Source organism: Alexandromys fortis, unplaced genomic scaffold (genome assembly GCF_014885135.2).
Source record: "Alexandromys fortis isolate MF-2015 unplaced genomic scaffold, M_Fortis_MF-2015_v1.1 scaffold_18, whole genome shotgun sequence".
Taxonomy (NCBI): Eukaryota; Metazoa; Chordata; class Mammalia; order Rodentia; family Cricetidae; genus Alexandromys; species Alexandromys fortis.
Genome location: NW_026067897.1, coordinates 13,176,879 through 13,193,479, shown reverse-complemented (window position 1 = coordinate 13,193,479; position 16,601 = coordinate 13,176,879). Strand labels below are relative to the sequence as shown.

At 44.8% G+C, this 16,601-nt stretch overlaps 2 protein-coding genes across 4 annotated transcripts in view; one reads left to right on the top strand and one right to left on the bottom strand.

Moving 5' to 3' along the window:
* Positions 1–6,570, bottom strand: part of LOC126514799 (translation initiation factor IF-2-like) — a 23,637-nt gene extending 17,067 nt beyond the window's left edge. The window contains exon 1 of the mRNA XM_050163957.1: positions 6,504–6,570. Coding sequence (XP_050019914.1) covers positions 6,504–6,570 — 67 coding nt within the window. The remainder of the gene's footprint in view (positions 1–6,503) is intronic.
* Positions 6,571–9,007: 2,437 nt separating this feature from the next.
* Positions 9,008–16,601, top strand: part of Hsdl2 (hydroxysteroid dehydrogenase like 2) — a 36,354-nt gene continuing 28,760 nt past the window's right edge. For 2 of the 3 annotated variants that reach the window (XM_050163813.1, XM_050163811.1), the window contains exon 1: positions 9,008–9,127. In XM_050163813.1, coding sequence (XP_050019770.1) covers positions 9,111–9,127 — 17 coding nt within the window. In that variant the 5' untranslated portion in view covers positions 9,008–9,110. The remainder of the gene's footprint in view (positions 9,128–16,601) is intronic. The other variant, XM_050163823.1, reaches the window with a different exon arrangement.

Below are 16,601 nucleotides of genomic sequence, written 5' to 3'. Positions count from 1 at the left end.
TATTTACAATATTCTGTCTGTGTGTATGCCCGCAGGCCAGAAGAGGGCACCAGACCCCATTACAGATGGCTGTGAGCCACCACGTGGTTGCTGGGAATTGAACTCAGGACCGTTGGAAGAGCAGACGATGCTCTTAAGCTCTGAGCCATCTCTCCAGCCCTATCTCAGTGTGTTTGAGGCCAGCCTAGTCTACTAGTGACTTCTGGGACAGCCAGGGGCTACACAGTGAGACTGTGTAGTACCCCAACTGTCTGGGGGTAGCGGGGGCAGGGGAGTCACACCAATCAAGAAGGAGAAAGAATAACTGCTGAGCTTAAGGTCTAGTCTCTTGAAACCCCTCATTCAAATGGGGTGGAAAGGGAGGCGGCACATATTGAGGGGTGGGGGAGGGGTAGAAGCAACACTCTCAGGAATGCTATCCTTCAGAAGTCCAGCAGGGGTCCGGACACCCCACCTTCTCAAACAGGCAGAAGCAGAGTGGACCCATCACCGCCAGACTGGTCTGAAGAAACAGAGAAAGTAGTCCCCTACCAGAAGTGAAAGGATATTATCCCTTCCGGTAAGTATGGGCAAGCATGAGAGAGTTAACAGCAGAGCACACACACCCGAGAGAGAAACTCAAATCTCAGCGTTCTGAAAACCTCCAAACCACAGAGACACAAGAAAGGAACAAGTACGTGCAGAACCACCTGGACGAAAATCAGTGAAGTTTGTCTTTACTGATCGACAATAACCTTGAATACTAACTGATGGATTTTCTCAGTGGAAAGGGATGAAAACCAAAAACCAACGAAGATGCCATGAAATGCGGCCTGTAAGAAACTGTCTTTACTAGAAAACACACACACACAGATAAAAAGGAAGGGGTGGGAAAAGATCACCGGGCAAACATAAATCAGAAGGGAACAGGAGTCATTATAATTGTGCAGTTAGAGTAGACATTAAAATTATATTTAAAAAGATAGTGACCTGAGTGTGGTGGTGCATGCTTCTAGTCCTGGCAGAGGACTGAAGGTGGATCTCAGTGATTCCAAGTCAGCCTGGTTTACACAGCAAGTTCTAAGCCAGCCAGAGCTACAGAGTGAGACCCTCTCTATCTGAAAAAAAAAAATGTTGTTGAATCAACTGGATGTGTCTGAGTTCCAGGACAGTCAGGCTACACAGAGAAACCCCAAACAAACAAAAGAAGATGACAGTGTCATTCCCAACTACATAGTGAGTTTAAAGGCCGGCCTTCGCTTCATTAGACCATATCTTTAAAATAAGAAACAAAAGAGTCAATGAAGTTGAAGTTGGCTCTTCATTGATGAATGAATAAAATGATAAAAGGACAAATCCACCAGGAAGAAATAGCTATTCTAAATTCATAAGCACACAATGAATGCAATAGCTCTTAATTCTAGAATACAAACGCTGTTAGGTATAGAGGGAGAGACAAATTATAATACAATATACCCAGACCCTTTAATATCCCTCTCCTATTAATACATAATTCCCCATACCAAAACCCACAAAGAAACAGTAAACTATACGATCGGCCAAATGGCTCTAACAGACATCTTCATGATTTGTCTTCCAGCAGGCTGCTGAGTGAGCGGCAGGGCTCACACTTCCTTCCCATCAGCAAGTGAATTATCCTCTAGGACAGGCTGACTGTAGGCTGGGCTATCATCCGAGTCTCAGCAAATTCAATAAAATGTAAATCATGGCATTTTTTTTTTTCCTCTGAGAGAGAAGAGCCAGCAAGAGGAGCTTTAGAAATTGTACAAATATGTGTCAACTAAGCAACATTCTCTTGAATGAATGAGCCCTTGAAAGATAAAAAAGGAAATTTAAAATGTCTTCAAAGAAATGAGAATGAAAACACAGCATATTGAAACCTCCGGGACCCAGTGAAACAAAGGAAAACAGAAAGCGGGACTCAGAGGAAGGAAGTCTGGAGGAGCGAGTGCCTGCATCAACAACGCAGCAAGAAGGATTGCAGGCACAGCCAAACCAGAACTTAGCAAAAGGAGAGAAACTGCAGAGAGAAGTACATGACGTCGTCATGACAAGACTCAAGAAACAAGACTGGGGTTGGGGAGACAGCTCAGGGGGTGAGGTCCTGAGTTAGTTCCTAGAACCTGTATACAAGAAACCCTGAGCTGTGGTCTGTGGGGAGGCAGACAGGTAGTTCCTGCAGCGGGGGTGGGAGGATCGGGTGGGAGTTGGGGGACTCTCTGGTCAGCCCAGCTAGTCTAGTCAGTGAGCTCCAGGTCAATGGAAGACCCTCCCCCCCCAAGTAAATGACTCGTAAGGAATATCCAAAGGTGACCTACCTCTACATGTCCAGGCACATGGGACACCACACACATGTGAACATGCACAGGAACATGTACTTAGAAAGACACACACAAAAAAGAAAGAAAGTAGCAATGAAATGGGCAGGTTGGAATGTAATGAGTTGGAAAATGTAATGATAATTTTCTTCCAAGACTAGTATTAGAAGAGGATGTTCTCCCCTCCTTTGTTTTTTGTTTTTTATTTATTTATTTTTTTTGAGACAGGGTTTCTCTGTGGGATGGTCTGACTTTGTAGACCAGACTGTCGTCACTGAGATCCACCTGCCTCTGCTTCCCAAGTGCTGGGATTAAAGGTGTGCTCCACCACTCCCAGCTTCATGCCCCTTTGTAGTTGGAATTATATACCACCAGAAAGAACACAAGTGGAAATCCAGTGTTGAAGCCATCCTACAGCCATTGTGCAGCCACTGGTGGTAATGGAACAATTCTATGTGGAAGGTTTGGTCCCATAGCAGAAGCAATTGCCACACTCTCAAACCTCCAGGGATTTCTTCCAAGGTGACTCTGGGGCAAAGTGACCTATCTGTGCTGGAAGAAAAGGAACGTTTTCAAGAGACCCCTGAGTCTCCTAAAGCCACCGGAAACATCTGCTTTTGGTTATAACATAGACTAAATTTCTTTTTTTCTTTTTAAAAGATTTATTTTCAGCTGGGCGGTGGTGGCATATGCCTTTAATCCCAGCACTTGGGAGGCAGAGGCAGGCAGATCTCTTTGAGTTCGAGGCCAGCCTGGTCTACAGAGCAAGTTCCAGGACAGGCTCCAAAGCTACACAGAGAAATCCTGTCTCCAAAAACAAAAACAAACCATAAGAACAACAACAAAAATCATGTGTGTGTGTGCACACACCACACACACACACACACACACACACACACACACACAGAGGAGAGTACACACAGTGGCCAGAGAAGGCTTTAGGAGGACTGGATCTGAAGTTACAGGTGGTTGTTAACCTCCAGATGGAGGACACTTAATGGTAAAGTATCATTTTTCTGAGCACACTAACTGTAATTTTAGTTCTTGAGAGGCAGAAACAGGAAGATTGAGAGCTTGAGGTCAAAACATTTCTTTTAGGGATTTAAATTTTGTGTATTTTTAAAAAAGATTTTTTTTTTTTTTTACTTATTATGTATACAACATTCCTTCTATGTATGCCTGCATGCCAGAAGAGGGCACCAAATCTCATTATAGATGGCTGTGAGCCACCATGTTGTTGCTGGGAATTGAATTTAGGACCTCTGAAGAGCAGTCAGTGTTCTTAACCTCTGAGCCATCTCTCCAGCTCCCCTTGTGTAGTCTTTGTTGTTGTCCCAAAAATACTTATTCTATTTTTTTTTTTTTTTTTTTGATTTTCGAGACAGGGTTTCTCCGTAGTTTTTCGGTTCCTGTCCTGGAACTAGCTCTTGTAGACCAGGCTGGCCTCGTGGCTCACGCCTTTAATTCCAGCACTCGGGAGGCTGAGGTGCTGGAATTAAAGGCGTGCGCCACCACTGCCCGGCCTACATATTCTATTTGAGACAGGGTTTTTCTGTGTATCTCTGGCTGGCCTGGGAATAGCTCTGTAGACCAGGCTGTACTTGAACTCACAGAGATCCGCCTGCCTCTGCCTCCTGAGTGCTGGGATTAAAGGTGTGTGCCACAACAGCATGGCATAGTCTTACTTTTTAAAGGGTAAACACCTTCATATCTTTGCCTTAACTCTAAATGTAACAGTCTATCACAATGTTAACAGATTAAAGTGTTCCTGGCTAATAAAATTTGAATTTTAAGGCAACACCGCCACCTGGCGGCGGTTGTTTTGTGTTTTCCTTAATCTCTCGAATGTGCGCGGGGACGCCGAACAAGGCGGTTATCTGAGATTGTGACACCACTTTCTAACGCTTCCTGCACCCTTTTACATTCTCTGCCGCACGTCTGAGGGTTCCAACGTCTCTATGCCCTGAACACTGGTTAGCTTCTCTCTTTTTCATTTGTAGCCATCTTAGTAGCTGCAAACTGATGCAGTCTCGTGGTATTTAGGTGCATTTCCTTATATTTAACGGGGCTGTTACTTTTCTCCATCGCCTGACTGGATACTTGTACTTTCTGAGATAGATGATTTATACATTTGATTGTCCACTCTATCGACTGTCCTTTCGATTTCTATTTATTTTAGACAGGGTCTCATGTAACTAGGCCAGCACCAAACTCACTGTGAAGTTAAGGATGGTCTTGAGCTTTTGGAAGCTGTGACCCCCCCCCCCCCATCCTGAATTTCTGGTAAACAACTTGTTTTCCTCTGCTCTGAGACAGCCTGCAGCTGCTCTGAGCACGAGACCCTAAGGAGTTCCTGATGACAGGGGAGTGGTTTCTGGTGCTTTTGGCTGGGGGCGTGGCTATCAGTTAAGGATCCCTGTATAAGCTGCCCCTGACCACAATAAAGGGGGCATTCTTGGGGCATTCTGGGATCAAGGATGACCTGTGTCTCTGTCTCTCTGTCTTTGTGTGTTTCAATCTCCAGCCCCTTGCCCGGTTCACAAACTGTATGGTAGCGCCTGGAGCGCAGACGGGCGTGGCGCGCTACATTGAGCTCCTGATCTACCTGTACACGTCCCTAGTGCTGGGATTACGGTCGGTCGCGTGCCAACGTGGCCAGCGGTCTTTCCATGCCTTGAGAGCATCTTTTGAGGCACAAATATTGTGAGTAGCTGAAAAAAGTGGCTCAGAGATTAAAGTAAACTCCCCCGGTCCTCTCAGGAACCCGGGTGGTAAATGCAGGGCCGATGTGGTACTTGCCTATAACTCTGGCCTGTTTCCTAGACAAACCGGCTAGTAAGACTAGCCATATTCTTAGACTGAGAGACACTGCTTCAAGGAGTAACGCCCCTGACGTCAATCTGTAGCCTCCACGTGGATACAGACACACGCGTCTGTGCACCACACACTTCTAACCCCATTCATGTGAGAGCTCGCATACACACACGTGAATATTGGGAAAGGGGGGGGAGCTAAACACACTCAGTAGGGAGAAAACCGGTTTTACTGAGGACGGGGCGAGGGGCAGCGAGTGGGCTGACAGCCCTGCGTCTAGTCTACCCTCTGCCTGAGGACTTTTAAACTCCGAAGGACCCCAGCGCCTGGCACTTCTTGCCTGTGCTTTTGTTGCTCTATTGAAAAATCCATTGCCAAATGCGAGGCTATGACCGTTGACCTCCGTGTCTTCGTCTGAGAGCTTTGCAGCTCTGGTGCTCGTGTTCAGGGCTTTGATCTATTGTGCACCGGTTTTTCCACGAAGGTTTGCTCCAGTTATATGCCTGTGGATATCTAGTTATCTTGGCACCTTGCAGAACAGGATGAGGTCTCCATACTTGATGAAAGCAATTGGCAGCAGTCGGGTGAGTCCCTCGGCTACCGAGTCCACAGCGTTGGTCTACAGGCTGACTCTTTTTACGAGAACATTAGCTTTTTGTTGTTTTGGTTGAGAAGGAAGTCTGAATTTCATCTTGCATTAGTGTTCTGTCATTGTGACGAGACACCCGGTGAAGACAACTTAGAAGAGTTTGGGGGTGCAGTCCATTCTGTCGGGGAAGGCAGCTGGTCCACTGCATGCAGAGCCAGGAAGAGAGAGATGAAGGGCGGAACTCAGACTGTCTTCTTTTCCTCCAGCCCTAGAGCCTAACCCAAGGAATCGGGCCACCTAATCAGTGTTAATCCTCCCTCCCCAGTCAAACTTTTCTGTAAACACCCTCGACTGTCCTTTCAGAGAGGTGTTTCCATGGCGATTCTAACTCAGCCAAGTTGACAATGAAGATCAACCACTGACCTGTTACCCCTCTTTTTTTTTTTTTTTTCGAGACAGGGTTTCACTGTGGCTTTGGAGGCTGTCCTGGAACTAGCTCTTGTAGACCAGGCTGGTCTCGAACTCACAGAGATCCGCCTGCCTCTGCCTCCCGAGTGCTGGGATTAAAGGCGTGCACCACCATCGCCCGGCCTGTTACCCCTCTTTATCATACCCCACATTGGTGTGTTACAGTCGATAGAATTAATGATCCAACACTGACCTATCTGTGAAGCCCATGGTTTACCTTAGTGTTAGTGTGTTATGCTGTACATTTTACGGTTTGTCTTGTTTAGGGACAGCATCTCACCACGCAGTTCTCCGACAGAGTCCTGCTCAGTTACCCAGTGTTAACCCCGAGTTCGCTATGGAGCCCAGGTGGACTTTGGTCTGGTAACTCTCTTCCTTCATTTTTCCAAGAAACTGGGATTATAGAGGTGTCAACATGGCTGTTTTTTTTTTTTTTAAATTAATTTTGGGGAAGCTGCAGCGCTGGCTTAGTGGTTAAGAGCACTGACTGCTCTTATAGAGGACCCATGTGGTGGCTCACAACTATCTCTAATTCCAGTTCCAGGGATCCAATGCAATCTTTGGGTTCCAGAGAGAAATGCATACATGGGATGTATTGACATACATGACTGACAGACATAAAATAATTTTTAAAAATTTTTTTATGGTTTAACTTTATGTGCATTGGTGTGAAGGTGTCAGATCCCCTGGAACTGGATCTTTAGACAGTTGTGAGCTGCCATGTGGGTGCTGGGAATTGTACCCGGGTCCTCAGGAAGAGCAGTCAGTGCTCTTAACCACTGAGCCATCTCTTCAGCCCGCCAGACATAAAATAATAATACACCATCATATACCACTGTATGGTGGCAGAGCATGCCTTTAATCTCAGCACTCAAGAAGCAGAGGCAGGAGGATCACTGTGAGTTTGAGGCCAGCCTGGTCTACCTAGTGAGTTCTGGGACAGCTAATAAGACTGAGTCTTCCTTGCCCACTCGCCACCTATATCATTGCTTTCCTTTTGTTTTGAGATAGGGTCTCACTACACAGCTTAGGCTGGCCTCAACCTCCTAAAGGCTAGGTAGAAGCACAGCCTCCCATGTCTGCCTTGTATGCTACATTAATCACTACTGTGGAAGGCTGTGGGTAGCTCTAAGTCATATTTTAACACTAGTCAAAATAGTTAGTGCAGTAGACTTAATCGTTTAATTATTGTTTAATTAAATCAATAATTTATTTAATTTCTGAGATAGGTTATCACTAGATAGTGTCACCTGCCTCAGCCTCCAGAGTGCTGGAACCAAAGGTGTATGTCACCACACCTGACTATCTTTATGTGTCTGTGTATGCCCATGTGTGGGGGTGTCTGTGGAGGACAATCAGAGCTCCAGGAGCTGTACACGCAGATGGTTGTAAGTCACCAGATACAGGTGCTGGGAATCAACCCCAGGTCCTCAGCAAGCACAGAATTAATTTTAAACCATGGAGCCATCTCTCCAACCTTGTTATTTATTTTATTAATTTAAAGATTTAATTTAGGGCTAGAGAGATGGCTCGTGGTTAAGAGCACTGGCTGTTCTTCCAAAGGATTCGAGGTTTGATTCTCAAAACCCACAAGGCAGCTGACATCCGCCTTTAACTCCAGTTCTAGGGAACCTGACACCCACTTCTGGCCTCTTCGGACAGTTGCAGACAGGAAGAGTACAGACATGCAGGCAGGCAAAACACCCATAAACATAAAATAATAAAAATTTTAAGATTTCATTTTAACATACCTATAAAAATTGGCACTAATAATTTAGAAATAAACTTTCCACAAATGCATCCTCCCCACCTAGTTTAGGTGTGGGTTTACAAGATACCAGTTTTTTGTTTGGCTGGCTGGTTTTTAGAAACAGGGTTTCTCTGTGTGGCACCGACTATCCTGGAACTAGCTCTGTAGACCAGTCTGGCCTCGAACTCACCGAGATCCATCTGCCTTTGCCTCAGGAGTGTTGGGATTAAAGGCGCGCACCACCACCGCCCTGATAGATACCAGTTTTATGACTGAAAAACTTCATAATTTTCTTTTTCCTTAAATTGGTTTCCTGAACTAGGCTTCGGATAATCTCTTGAGCATCTTTTCTACTGTTACAAAGTACAAAACAATTTCATTTCCAGGGTGGCTGAGTTAGGTATAACTTCCAAGACGAAACCGGATCCCAGAATCGATCTCATTCCAGGACTAAGGATTTCCTTCTCCAAATTTGGCTTCTGTGGCCCAGATAAACGATAAATTATTGGGGGTGACCCTTGCAAAGACCTCTTCTAGAAGGTCCCCTCTCGTCGCCTGTCTACAGACACTGGAGGTCTGGGCTAAGTCCAGATTCGGTGGCAGCTAAAAGGCGACGCAGATCAGCTTATGCAAAAGCATTTTTCAGACGTCCACCACTTTTCCCGAGGGACCTCGGGGCGAACGCCTTGGCTCGGGGACGGACAGGAGAGGACGACGCTCAGCACCCCCAGGTCAGTTCCCGGCGCGCCCCTCCATCGGCCATCCTGCCGGACCGCAGCGGGCGCCGCGCCGAACCTCGGACTGCCGAGGAAAGCCTACGTAGGGCTGATGCTCGGGACACGCCAGCAGTCCGGGGCAGAGACTGATTGTCATCGCCAGACCCGGGAAAGGGGCGGGGCGGAGAGGGGCGCCCGAGGCGCATGCGCAGAGCGTTGGTTTCCTGGGTGTCGTTTGTGGAGCCGTAGGAAGTCCCGCCCGGTGCCCGGCGTGCGCAGGCGCACTCAGCGAGCTCCATCTTGTTGGGAAGCCGGTTCCCGAGCGGGCTCGGGGCGGGGCGGGGCGGGGCGGGGCGGGGCGGGGGCGCGGCTAAATGCGGAGGGCGGGTTCGCCCGTCACTCACGGCTCGCCGCTGTCCCGCCGTGGTTAACAAGTCCTCCGAGCTGGGAAGGTCATGCTGCCCAACACCGGGTAAGGGGTCCGGGATGGGTGGGGAGCGGGTCGCGAGGTCGCCCGTGCTCGCCGCGCTCCCCGGCGAGGTCCGGTGAAGCTGCCGCGCGCTCCGGATCTCCGGTGCGCCGCGAGGATCGAGTCGCTGGGACCCGCGGAGACAGCGCGTGCACAGGAACCCAGAGTTGTGTAGGATGGGGCGCAGCGGGGTTAGCTACCCCACAGGGAGGGTCGCGAGGGTCGGTGTCCCCGACATCCCAGTGTGGCCCCAGCCTTGTCTTTAGCTTGGCCCGGTGACAGCATTGCTTTCGGCTTCTAGGTGAAAGGTCTCTTGGGACAGTAACTTTAAACTTTCTGTTTGTTCCCTATGCTCGATTGTAGAATAATAAAAGAATGGTGGTGTGTTTTGAAAGTGGTTTTCAAGTTAACAGCGAGTTAAAATTTTACCATACAAGTATCTTTGGCGGCAGTTTTTTCTTTTTAACGTAAGGTGAAGTGTATTTACCCTAGCATAGCCAGGCATAGTTGCACGGGATTTTAATCCCAACAGAAGGATCAAGGCTATCTTCGTCTACATAGTGAGTGCTATGTCAACAAAGGCTACAGAGTGAGACCCTGTCTACGCCTCATCCCCCCCCCCAAAAAAAAACCCCTCACACATATATTAACACGGTTGTGAAGCCAGTCGCCAGGACTTCTCAGTCTTGTGAAAATCAGAACAATGCCCATTAAGCAATGTTCTTTCAGTGTCTTTAGCACTACTTAGTCCTTGCCAAACTCAGGTGGTCTATTGTGTTCTATGAAGTTGGGGTATCTTAAGCCAGTGACAAGCCCGTTCTGTAACTAGCTTGACACATATAGACAGCTAAAAGACTTCAATATTCAACTTCTTTCTGATATGTTTGTAATCTTTACGTTTATAAACATATTTTGTATACCCTACAGGAGCACCTCTTATTTTTTAGAAAATAGTAGCAAACTCCATTTTAGGCTTGCTGTTTTTACCTGATGTGTCTTGGGGTGTACATAGGTTTCCAGTACATGCAACTCCTCCTTGTCTTCTTTAATGGTTGCATATTATTATTGAAGACCATCATTTATTTAACCTATTCCTTATTGTTGGATACTAAATCACTTCCAGTTGTTTTGTTATTTATTTATTTATTTATTTATTTAATTTTGTTTTTTCGAGACAAGGTTTCTCTGTAGCTTTGAAGCCTGTCTGAAACTCGTTCTGTAGACCAGGCTGGCCTCGAGCTCACAAAGATTCACCTGCCTCTACCGAGTGCTAGGATTAAAAGCATTTGCCACCACTATCTTTTATTGTTGTTGTTGTTTTTATTCATCTTTGCTTCCATTATTATTCTTTTGTTTTGTTTGAGTGTAGTCCTGGCTGTCTTTGAACTTGCTATGTAAAACTGGCTTTGAACTCATAGAAATCTGCCTGCTTTTGCCAAGTGTTGGTATTAAAGGCCTGTACACTATGCCTGACTTCATTTTCTTTCTTCTGTCTCTTTATACATAGGTGAATGTACCTAGGATAAATTCTTGAAATCAAAATTGCTGGATTGAAGAGAATATATATTTTAAAGTTTGATGTTGTAAGACAGATATTGGGAGGCAGAGGCAGACAGATCTGTGTGTATTTGAGGCCAGCCTGGTCTACAGCGTTCCAGGATAGCCAGGGTTGTTATACATACAGAGAAACCCTGTCTTGAAAAACAAAACAAAATAAAAGAAAGAAAGCAAAAAGCAAACAGACAGACAGTCATCATCAAGAGGATTGCGCAATCAAGGGCAATCAAAAATGAGAGTATAGTATCCAAACTTGCCAGTGTCAGTTTCTAAATAAATAACCAAGAAGAGCCAGGAATGTAAAAAACAAAAACAAACAAAAAGATGAGGTGAGCTGGTTTTTCTAGATCTTAAAATAGTTTATAAAACTAGTGTGATTAAAATAGTTCTAATACATGAGTAGACAGAGTAAGCAATAAGTAAGCAAAGCATTTGTTAATACAAATCCAATGGGCAGGGCTCTTCATTATAGTTAAAATTTGCTTGTATTTTTTCACTAGTGAAGATGAGACCCTGGCAATATCTGAGAAGACTGTGGGTGTCACAGTTGAAAGGAGATGCTCAGGGAGTGGAGCCCTGAGATGCATGCTGGCTCCTTACAAGCAATGCTCAGCCCCCGCTAACGGAACTGCGCAGTCCAAAGTGCCAGTGTGCAGAGACTGGGATGTATGGTGTAAAGCCATCTCTGTCTTCTTATTTACCTGCTTTAACCAGTGAGGTCCTTTTGTCAACTGTGTTATCACTCTGCTCTTTTAAGGCTGTTTTGCTTTTGTGACATGCCTGGAAGACCACACTACACCAAGATCCTTTATTTCAGGTGGCATTCTAGTACATCATGGTCTTACAGTGTCTTATTTACTCATTTGGTGGCGCTGGGGATTGAACTCAGGGATTCACATGCCTCAGCCAAGTTCTAAGCTAAACTCCCCAGCCTTTATTGCTATACTTTTAATAAATATTTTACAGCAAGCATATATACATGTGCACTATATTCATATTTTCTCATCCACCTAAGGTTTATTTTGGACTAGAAAGTAAGTTAGGAAGCTCACTTCATTTTGGCTCGGATGGCTTTCCTACTGTCACAGCCAAAGTGACTTGATGATTTCATTCTTTCTTTTCTTTTGGTATACTTATACCGCTATCACGCATGAAGGTTTTGTGTGCCTAGGAATCTGTTTCTGGACTCTATCCTCTATTACCTAGTCTGTCTATTCATGTGTTAGAATGAAGTGATTTTTTTTTTGTTGTTTTTTTTTGTTTCTCTGTGTGTGGCTCTGGTTGTCCTGGAACTAACTCTGTAGACCACGTTGGCCTTAAACTCGCAGAGATCTGCCTGCCTCCTGACTGCTGGGACTAAAGGTGTGCACCACCACTGCCCAGCAAGAGTCAAATATTTTTAATTACTTTAGTTTTATAAGCTATTATTTATTTATTTATTTATTTATTTATTTATTTATTTATTTATTTTTGGTTTTTCGAGACAGGGTTTCTCTGTAGCTTTGGTGCCGTTATAAGCTATTTTAAAATCTGGAAAAGCCAATTCTCATTTGGATTATGTTTTAGAATCTTCCTGGCTATTCTTGGGTATTTAGTTTAGAAACTTGAGAACTTGAGACTGGCTAGTGTATCTTTTTTTTTTTTTTTTTAAGAAGTCATTATTCTTTTTAAAAATGGTTATAATTTCATCACATTTACTGTAATTTTGAGAAACTCCTAGTAAATCAGAGTTTGGGTTGTCTCTGCATTTGCAGATTCTAGTTACCTCCCAGGGGCATTAAGAATGCCCTTACTATTGGCATCCTTATCCTAGTCTTTGCAGCTGAGGGCCTAGCAGACAGATCTGGCTGCCTCTGCTGCTCTGGCTGCCAGTGCCCTGGACTCCGGGTGAGCACCAGTGTGCCCTTTATTCTACTGGGATTCAGTCCAGCTGTGTTACAGGCAAAGGGATACGCCTGTAAATCAATAGTTGGCAGACATTTTTGTGTGGGTACTTATCCTTAAACATCTCTTTATTTGGATTTTTAACTTTATTTTCGTATGTGTGTAGCACGAGTATACAGTGCCCATATAGGCTACAAGAGGGTGTTAGGTTCTCTGGATCTGGCCTTAGATTGTGAGCTGCCGATGTGGGTGCTCAGTACTGAACTCTGGTCCTCTACAAGAGTTCCGAACTCTCTTCATCAGCCTCTGAGCTATCTCGCCAGCCTCTAAACATCCCTTTGGTAGTTTATGTATACTTTTTGTTTTGATACAGGGTCTCACTGTGTAGCCCTGGCTGTCCTGGCTCTCAATATGTAGACCAGGCTGGCCTTGAACTCACAACTTTTCTGCTGCAGTGTGCGCTACCACAGCTGTCTTCTTATGTGAGTGTGAGGAATGGAATTCAGGTCTTCAAACTCGTGGAAACTCTTTAATGACTGAGCCATCGTTCCAGGCCTCTACATGTCTAGCTCCTGTCCTGTCTTATTGACAGATCACATGGCATCTTTGTTCTCCCCTTTTGCATGTGTGAGAGCCTGGAAAACTTTTTATATTTTCTAACCCAGCTCCCAGGTCCTTGTCCTCCCTTGTCCCCATTTAGAGGAGTCAGGTCTCTGTTAGTATCTAGTAATTATTATCCAAAACCTCAGTGATTCCTTTCTGTCCCCTTCCCCTCTCCCCATTCCCCCTTCTCTCTTCTGTCTTTGAGGTAGAGTCTCTAACCCTGGTTAGCCTGGAATTTACTGTATATTCCAGGCTAGTCTTGAACTCTTGGTAATTCATTGCCTTAACATTCAAAGAGCTAGGATTCCAGGTGTGTATCATCATGCTCAGCTTGGAACTTCTGTGTCACGTGTCTAACATGATGGTTTATTTTTTCCCTTGTGGCACTAAGTATCAAACTCAGGGCCTCATACTTACTAAAGCATGTATGTGCTTTTGGTCTATTGGCCTATGCCCTCGACCTCAACTTTTTTTTTTTTTTTCGCTTTTCGAGTCAGGGTTTCTCTGTGTAATAACCCTCACTTTGTAGACCAGGCTGGCCTTGAACTCATAGAGATCCACCTGTCTCTGTCTTCTAAGTACTGGGATCAAAAGCCTATGTCTCTACTGCCCAGATTTTTTAAACATTGTTTTTTGTTTTGTTTTGCTTTTTAGACAGGGTTTCTTTGTGTAGCTGTCCTGGAACTTAATCTGCAGGGCAGGCTGGCCTTCAACTCACAGATGGACCTGCTTCTGCCTCAGAGTGCTGGGGTTAAAAGTATGTGCCACCATGCTGGGTTTATCATAGTTTTTTTGTCCGACAAAAGCTAGAAGGTCAAGCCAGAATCGAGGACTGGGAAGCATGCTTTTTCTCTCGGTGGAAGGAGTGTCCCAGAATTATTGCTTATCTTTGAGATTTTCTTTGATCCATCACAGGGCCATATAAGATCAGGTGGCTGATTTGTGAGGAAGGGGCATAACCAACACACTCCTCCCCCTTTTACAGGGGCCAACTCAGGATCCTGCGTACCCGAGGCCGTCATCCTCCCCTGATCTCAATTATTTGATTGGATTTAGAGTCATCAGGTGCCGTGCCTCTGGGTGTGTCTGCATGGGGTTTGAAAAGGGGTTAGCTGAAGATAGAAGAGCCACCCAGAGAATGAGGAGACGCACCATAGCATGGGATGGGGCTGGGCTAAGCAAGAAGGAGAAAGGAAGAATCAAACAAATGGGTAATGGCTTTCGTCTTTGCTTCCCGTCTGTAGTCACAGTGTGACCAGCTGCCTCACTGGTCATGCCTTCCCTGCCGTGGAGGCCCCTGAACTGGGAGCCTAAAGAAACTCTTCGTTGCTGTTTAAAAATATTTATTTTCTTTGATATGTGTCTGTTTCTGTGTGTCAGTGCATGCCTACAGAGGCCAGAAGGGGGAGTCGGATCCTTCGAGCCTGGAGTTAGAGGGATTCTTAAGCTGCCTGAAATGGGTGCAGGGATCCACATTCAGTCCTATTCAGTCCTCCGATGGGACAGTTAGCACTCGTAACTGCCGAGCCAACTCTCCAACTCTCCGCATTGCTTTTAAAAGGAATTTTTTCTGAAAGCTTTTTCAGCATCTAACGAGATGGCCACGTGGTTTTTATTTTTCAGTTTGTTTATATGGTGGATACATTAACAGATTTTCGTATGTTGAACCATTCCTGCTTCTCTGGGATGAAGCCAACTTGGTCCTGATGTGTTCTTGTATTCAATTTGCCAGTATTTTATTTAGTATTTTTCCATTAATGTTCATGAGTGAGATTGGTCTGTAATTCTCTTTCTTAGTAAGTCTTTCTGTGGTTTGGGTATCAGGGTAATTGTAGCCTCATAAAAAGAGTTTGGCAATGTTCTTTCTGTTTATATTGTGTGGAACAATTTGAGAAGTATTGGCCCCTCAACCAAAGAATGGATAATGAAAATGTGGTACATTTATACAATGGAGTATTACACAGCAGAAAAAAATAACGACATCTTGAAATTTGGAGGCAAATGGATGGAACTAGAAGACATCATATTGAGTGAGGTAACCCAGACCCAGAAAGACAATTATCACATGTACTCACTCATAAGTGGTTTATAAACATAAAACAAAGAAAACCAGCCTACAAATCACAATCCCAGAGAACCCAGACAACAATGAGGACCCTAAGAGTGACATACATGGATTTAATCTACATGGGAAGTAGAAAAAGATAAGATCTCCTGAGTAAATTGGGGGCATGGAGACCCTAGAACAGGGTTGAAGGGGAGGGGAGAGGCAGGGAGGGGAGCAGCGAAAAAATGTAGAGCTCAATAAAATCAATAAAGTAAAAATTCTTGGAAGAAAAGGAATTTTGTCACACTGAGACAAGAAACCAATTCATAAGGGAGCAGCTTCACTGGTGTGTGTGTGTGTGTGTGTGTGTGTGTGTGTGTGCTCTAGAGACACTCTAGCACAAGTGACTGGAAGATGAACTCGGCGACATTGATAGCACTATTGCTGACATTAGAATAGATAACTTACAGTATGTTCATGTGTGGATTCATGTATTGATGAAAAAAATAAGTATAGTTATTTAAGTCATATGGGTAGCTCTCTAAACAGAATTACATATTTTATGAATCTCTTATTTACAGTTCAAAATTAGGCAAAAACCCTAGATAGTACATTGTTCATTTTTTTGTAAAAGGTCAGCTGTTAATACTAGGTTTTGTGAACCAAAAGGCTACATTGGCGGTGGATACCCTTATATAGTAAGACATAAAAATCAATCTCCTTAATATTTTTACTGTTTTTTGTAGTGCAGTATCATGAGCAGTTTTGAGGGCTCTAGAGTGAACTAGCTTCCTAGGCTGCTATGACAAAGCCCACAAGCTGGGGTGTTTATCTGTAAAGTGTCATTCTTAGCTCTCACCCTCCCTCTACACACATAGGTAATGGTTTGGACTTAGCTTATGGGCCATAATTGCCTGACCCTGGGTTAGATACAGATGTATAGGTACTGTAAATTATTTTAAAAGAAGGAATAATAATATTTAAAGTAGTTTCTGCGTTGTGGGGTGGAAGAAAAAAGCAGGTAGAATTGGAAAATGTTTTACTTACTTTGCATTGCTATGACTAAAATGCCTCCCAGAAACAAGGAAGGGAAGCCTTATTTTGACTCATAATTTCAGAGGGTCTCAGTCCATCATGTTGTGTGTATGTGTGTGGGGTCAGGGTAGCAGGGAAATGTGGAGGCTCCACAGCACAGTGGACCAAGATGCAGAGAAAGGGGCATGAAGGGGGGCCAGATATAACCTTCAAGGGCCTGTCCCTAGTGACCTCGCTCCAGCCTGTCTCCTACAGAAGCACCCCCAACAAAAACAAGACTGTGGAGGATGTTTCTTTTTCTTTTCTTCTCTTCTCTCTCTCTCTCTCTCTCTCTCTCTCTCTCTCTCTCTC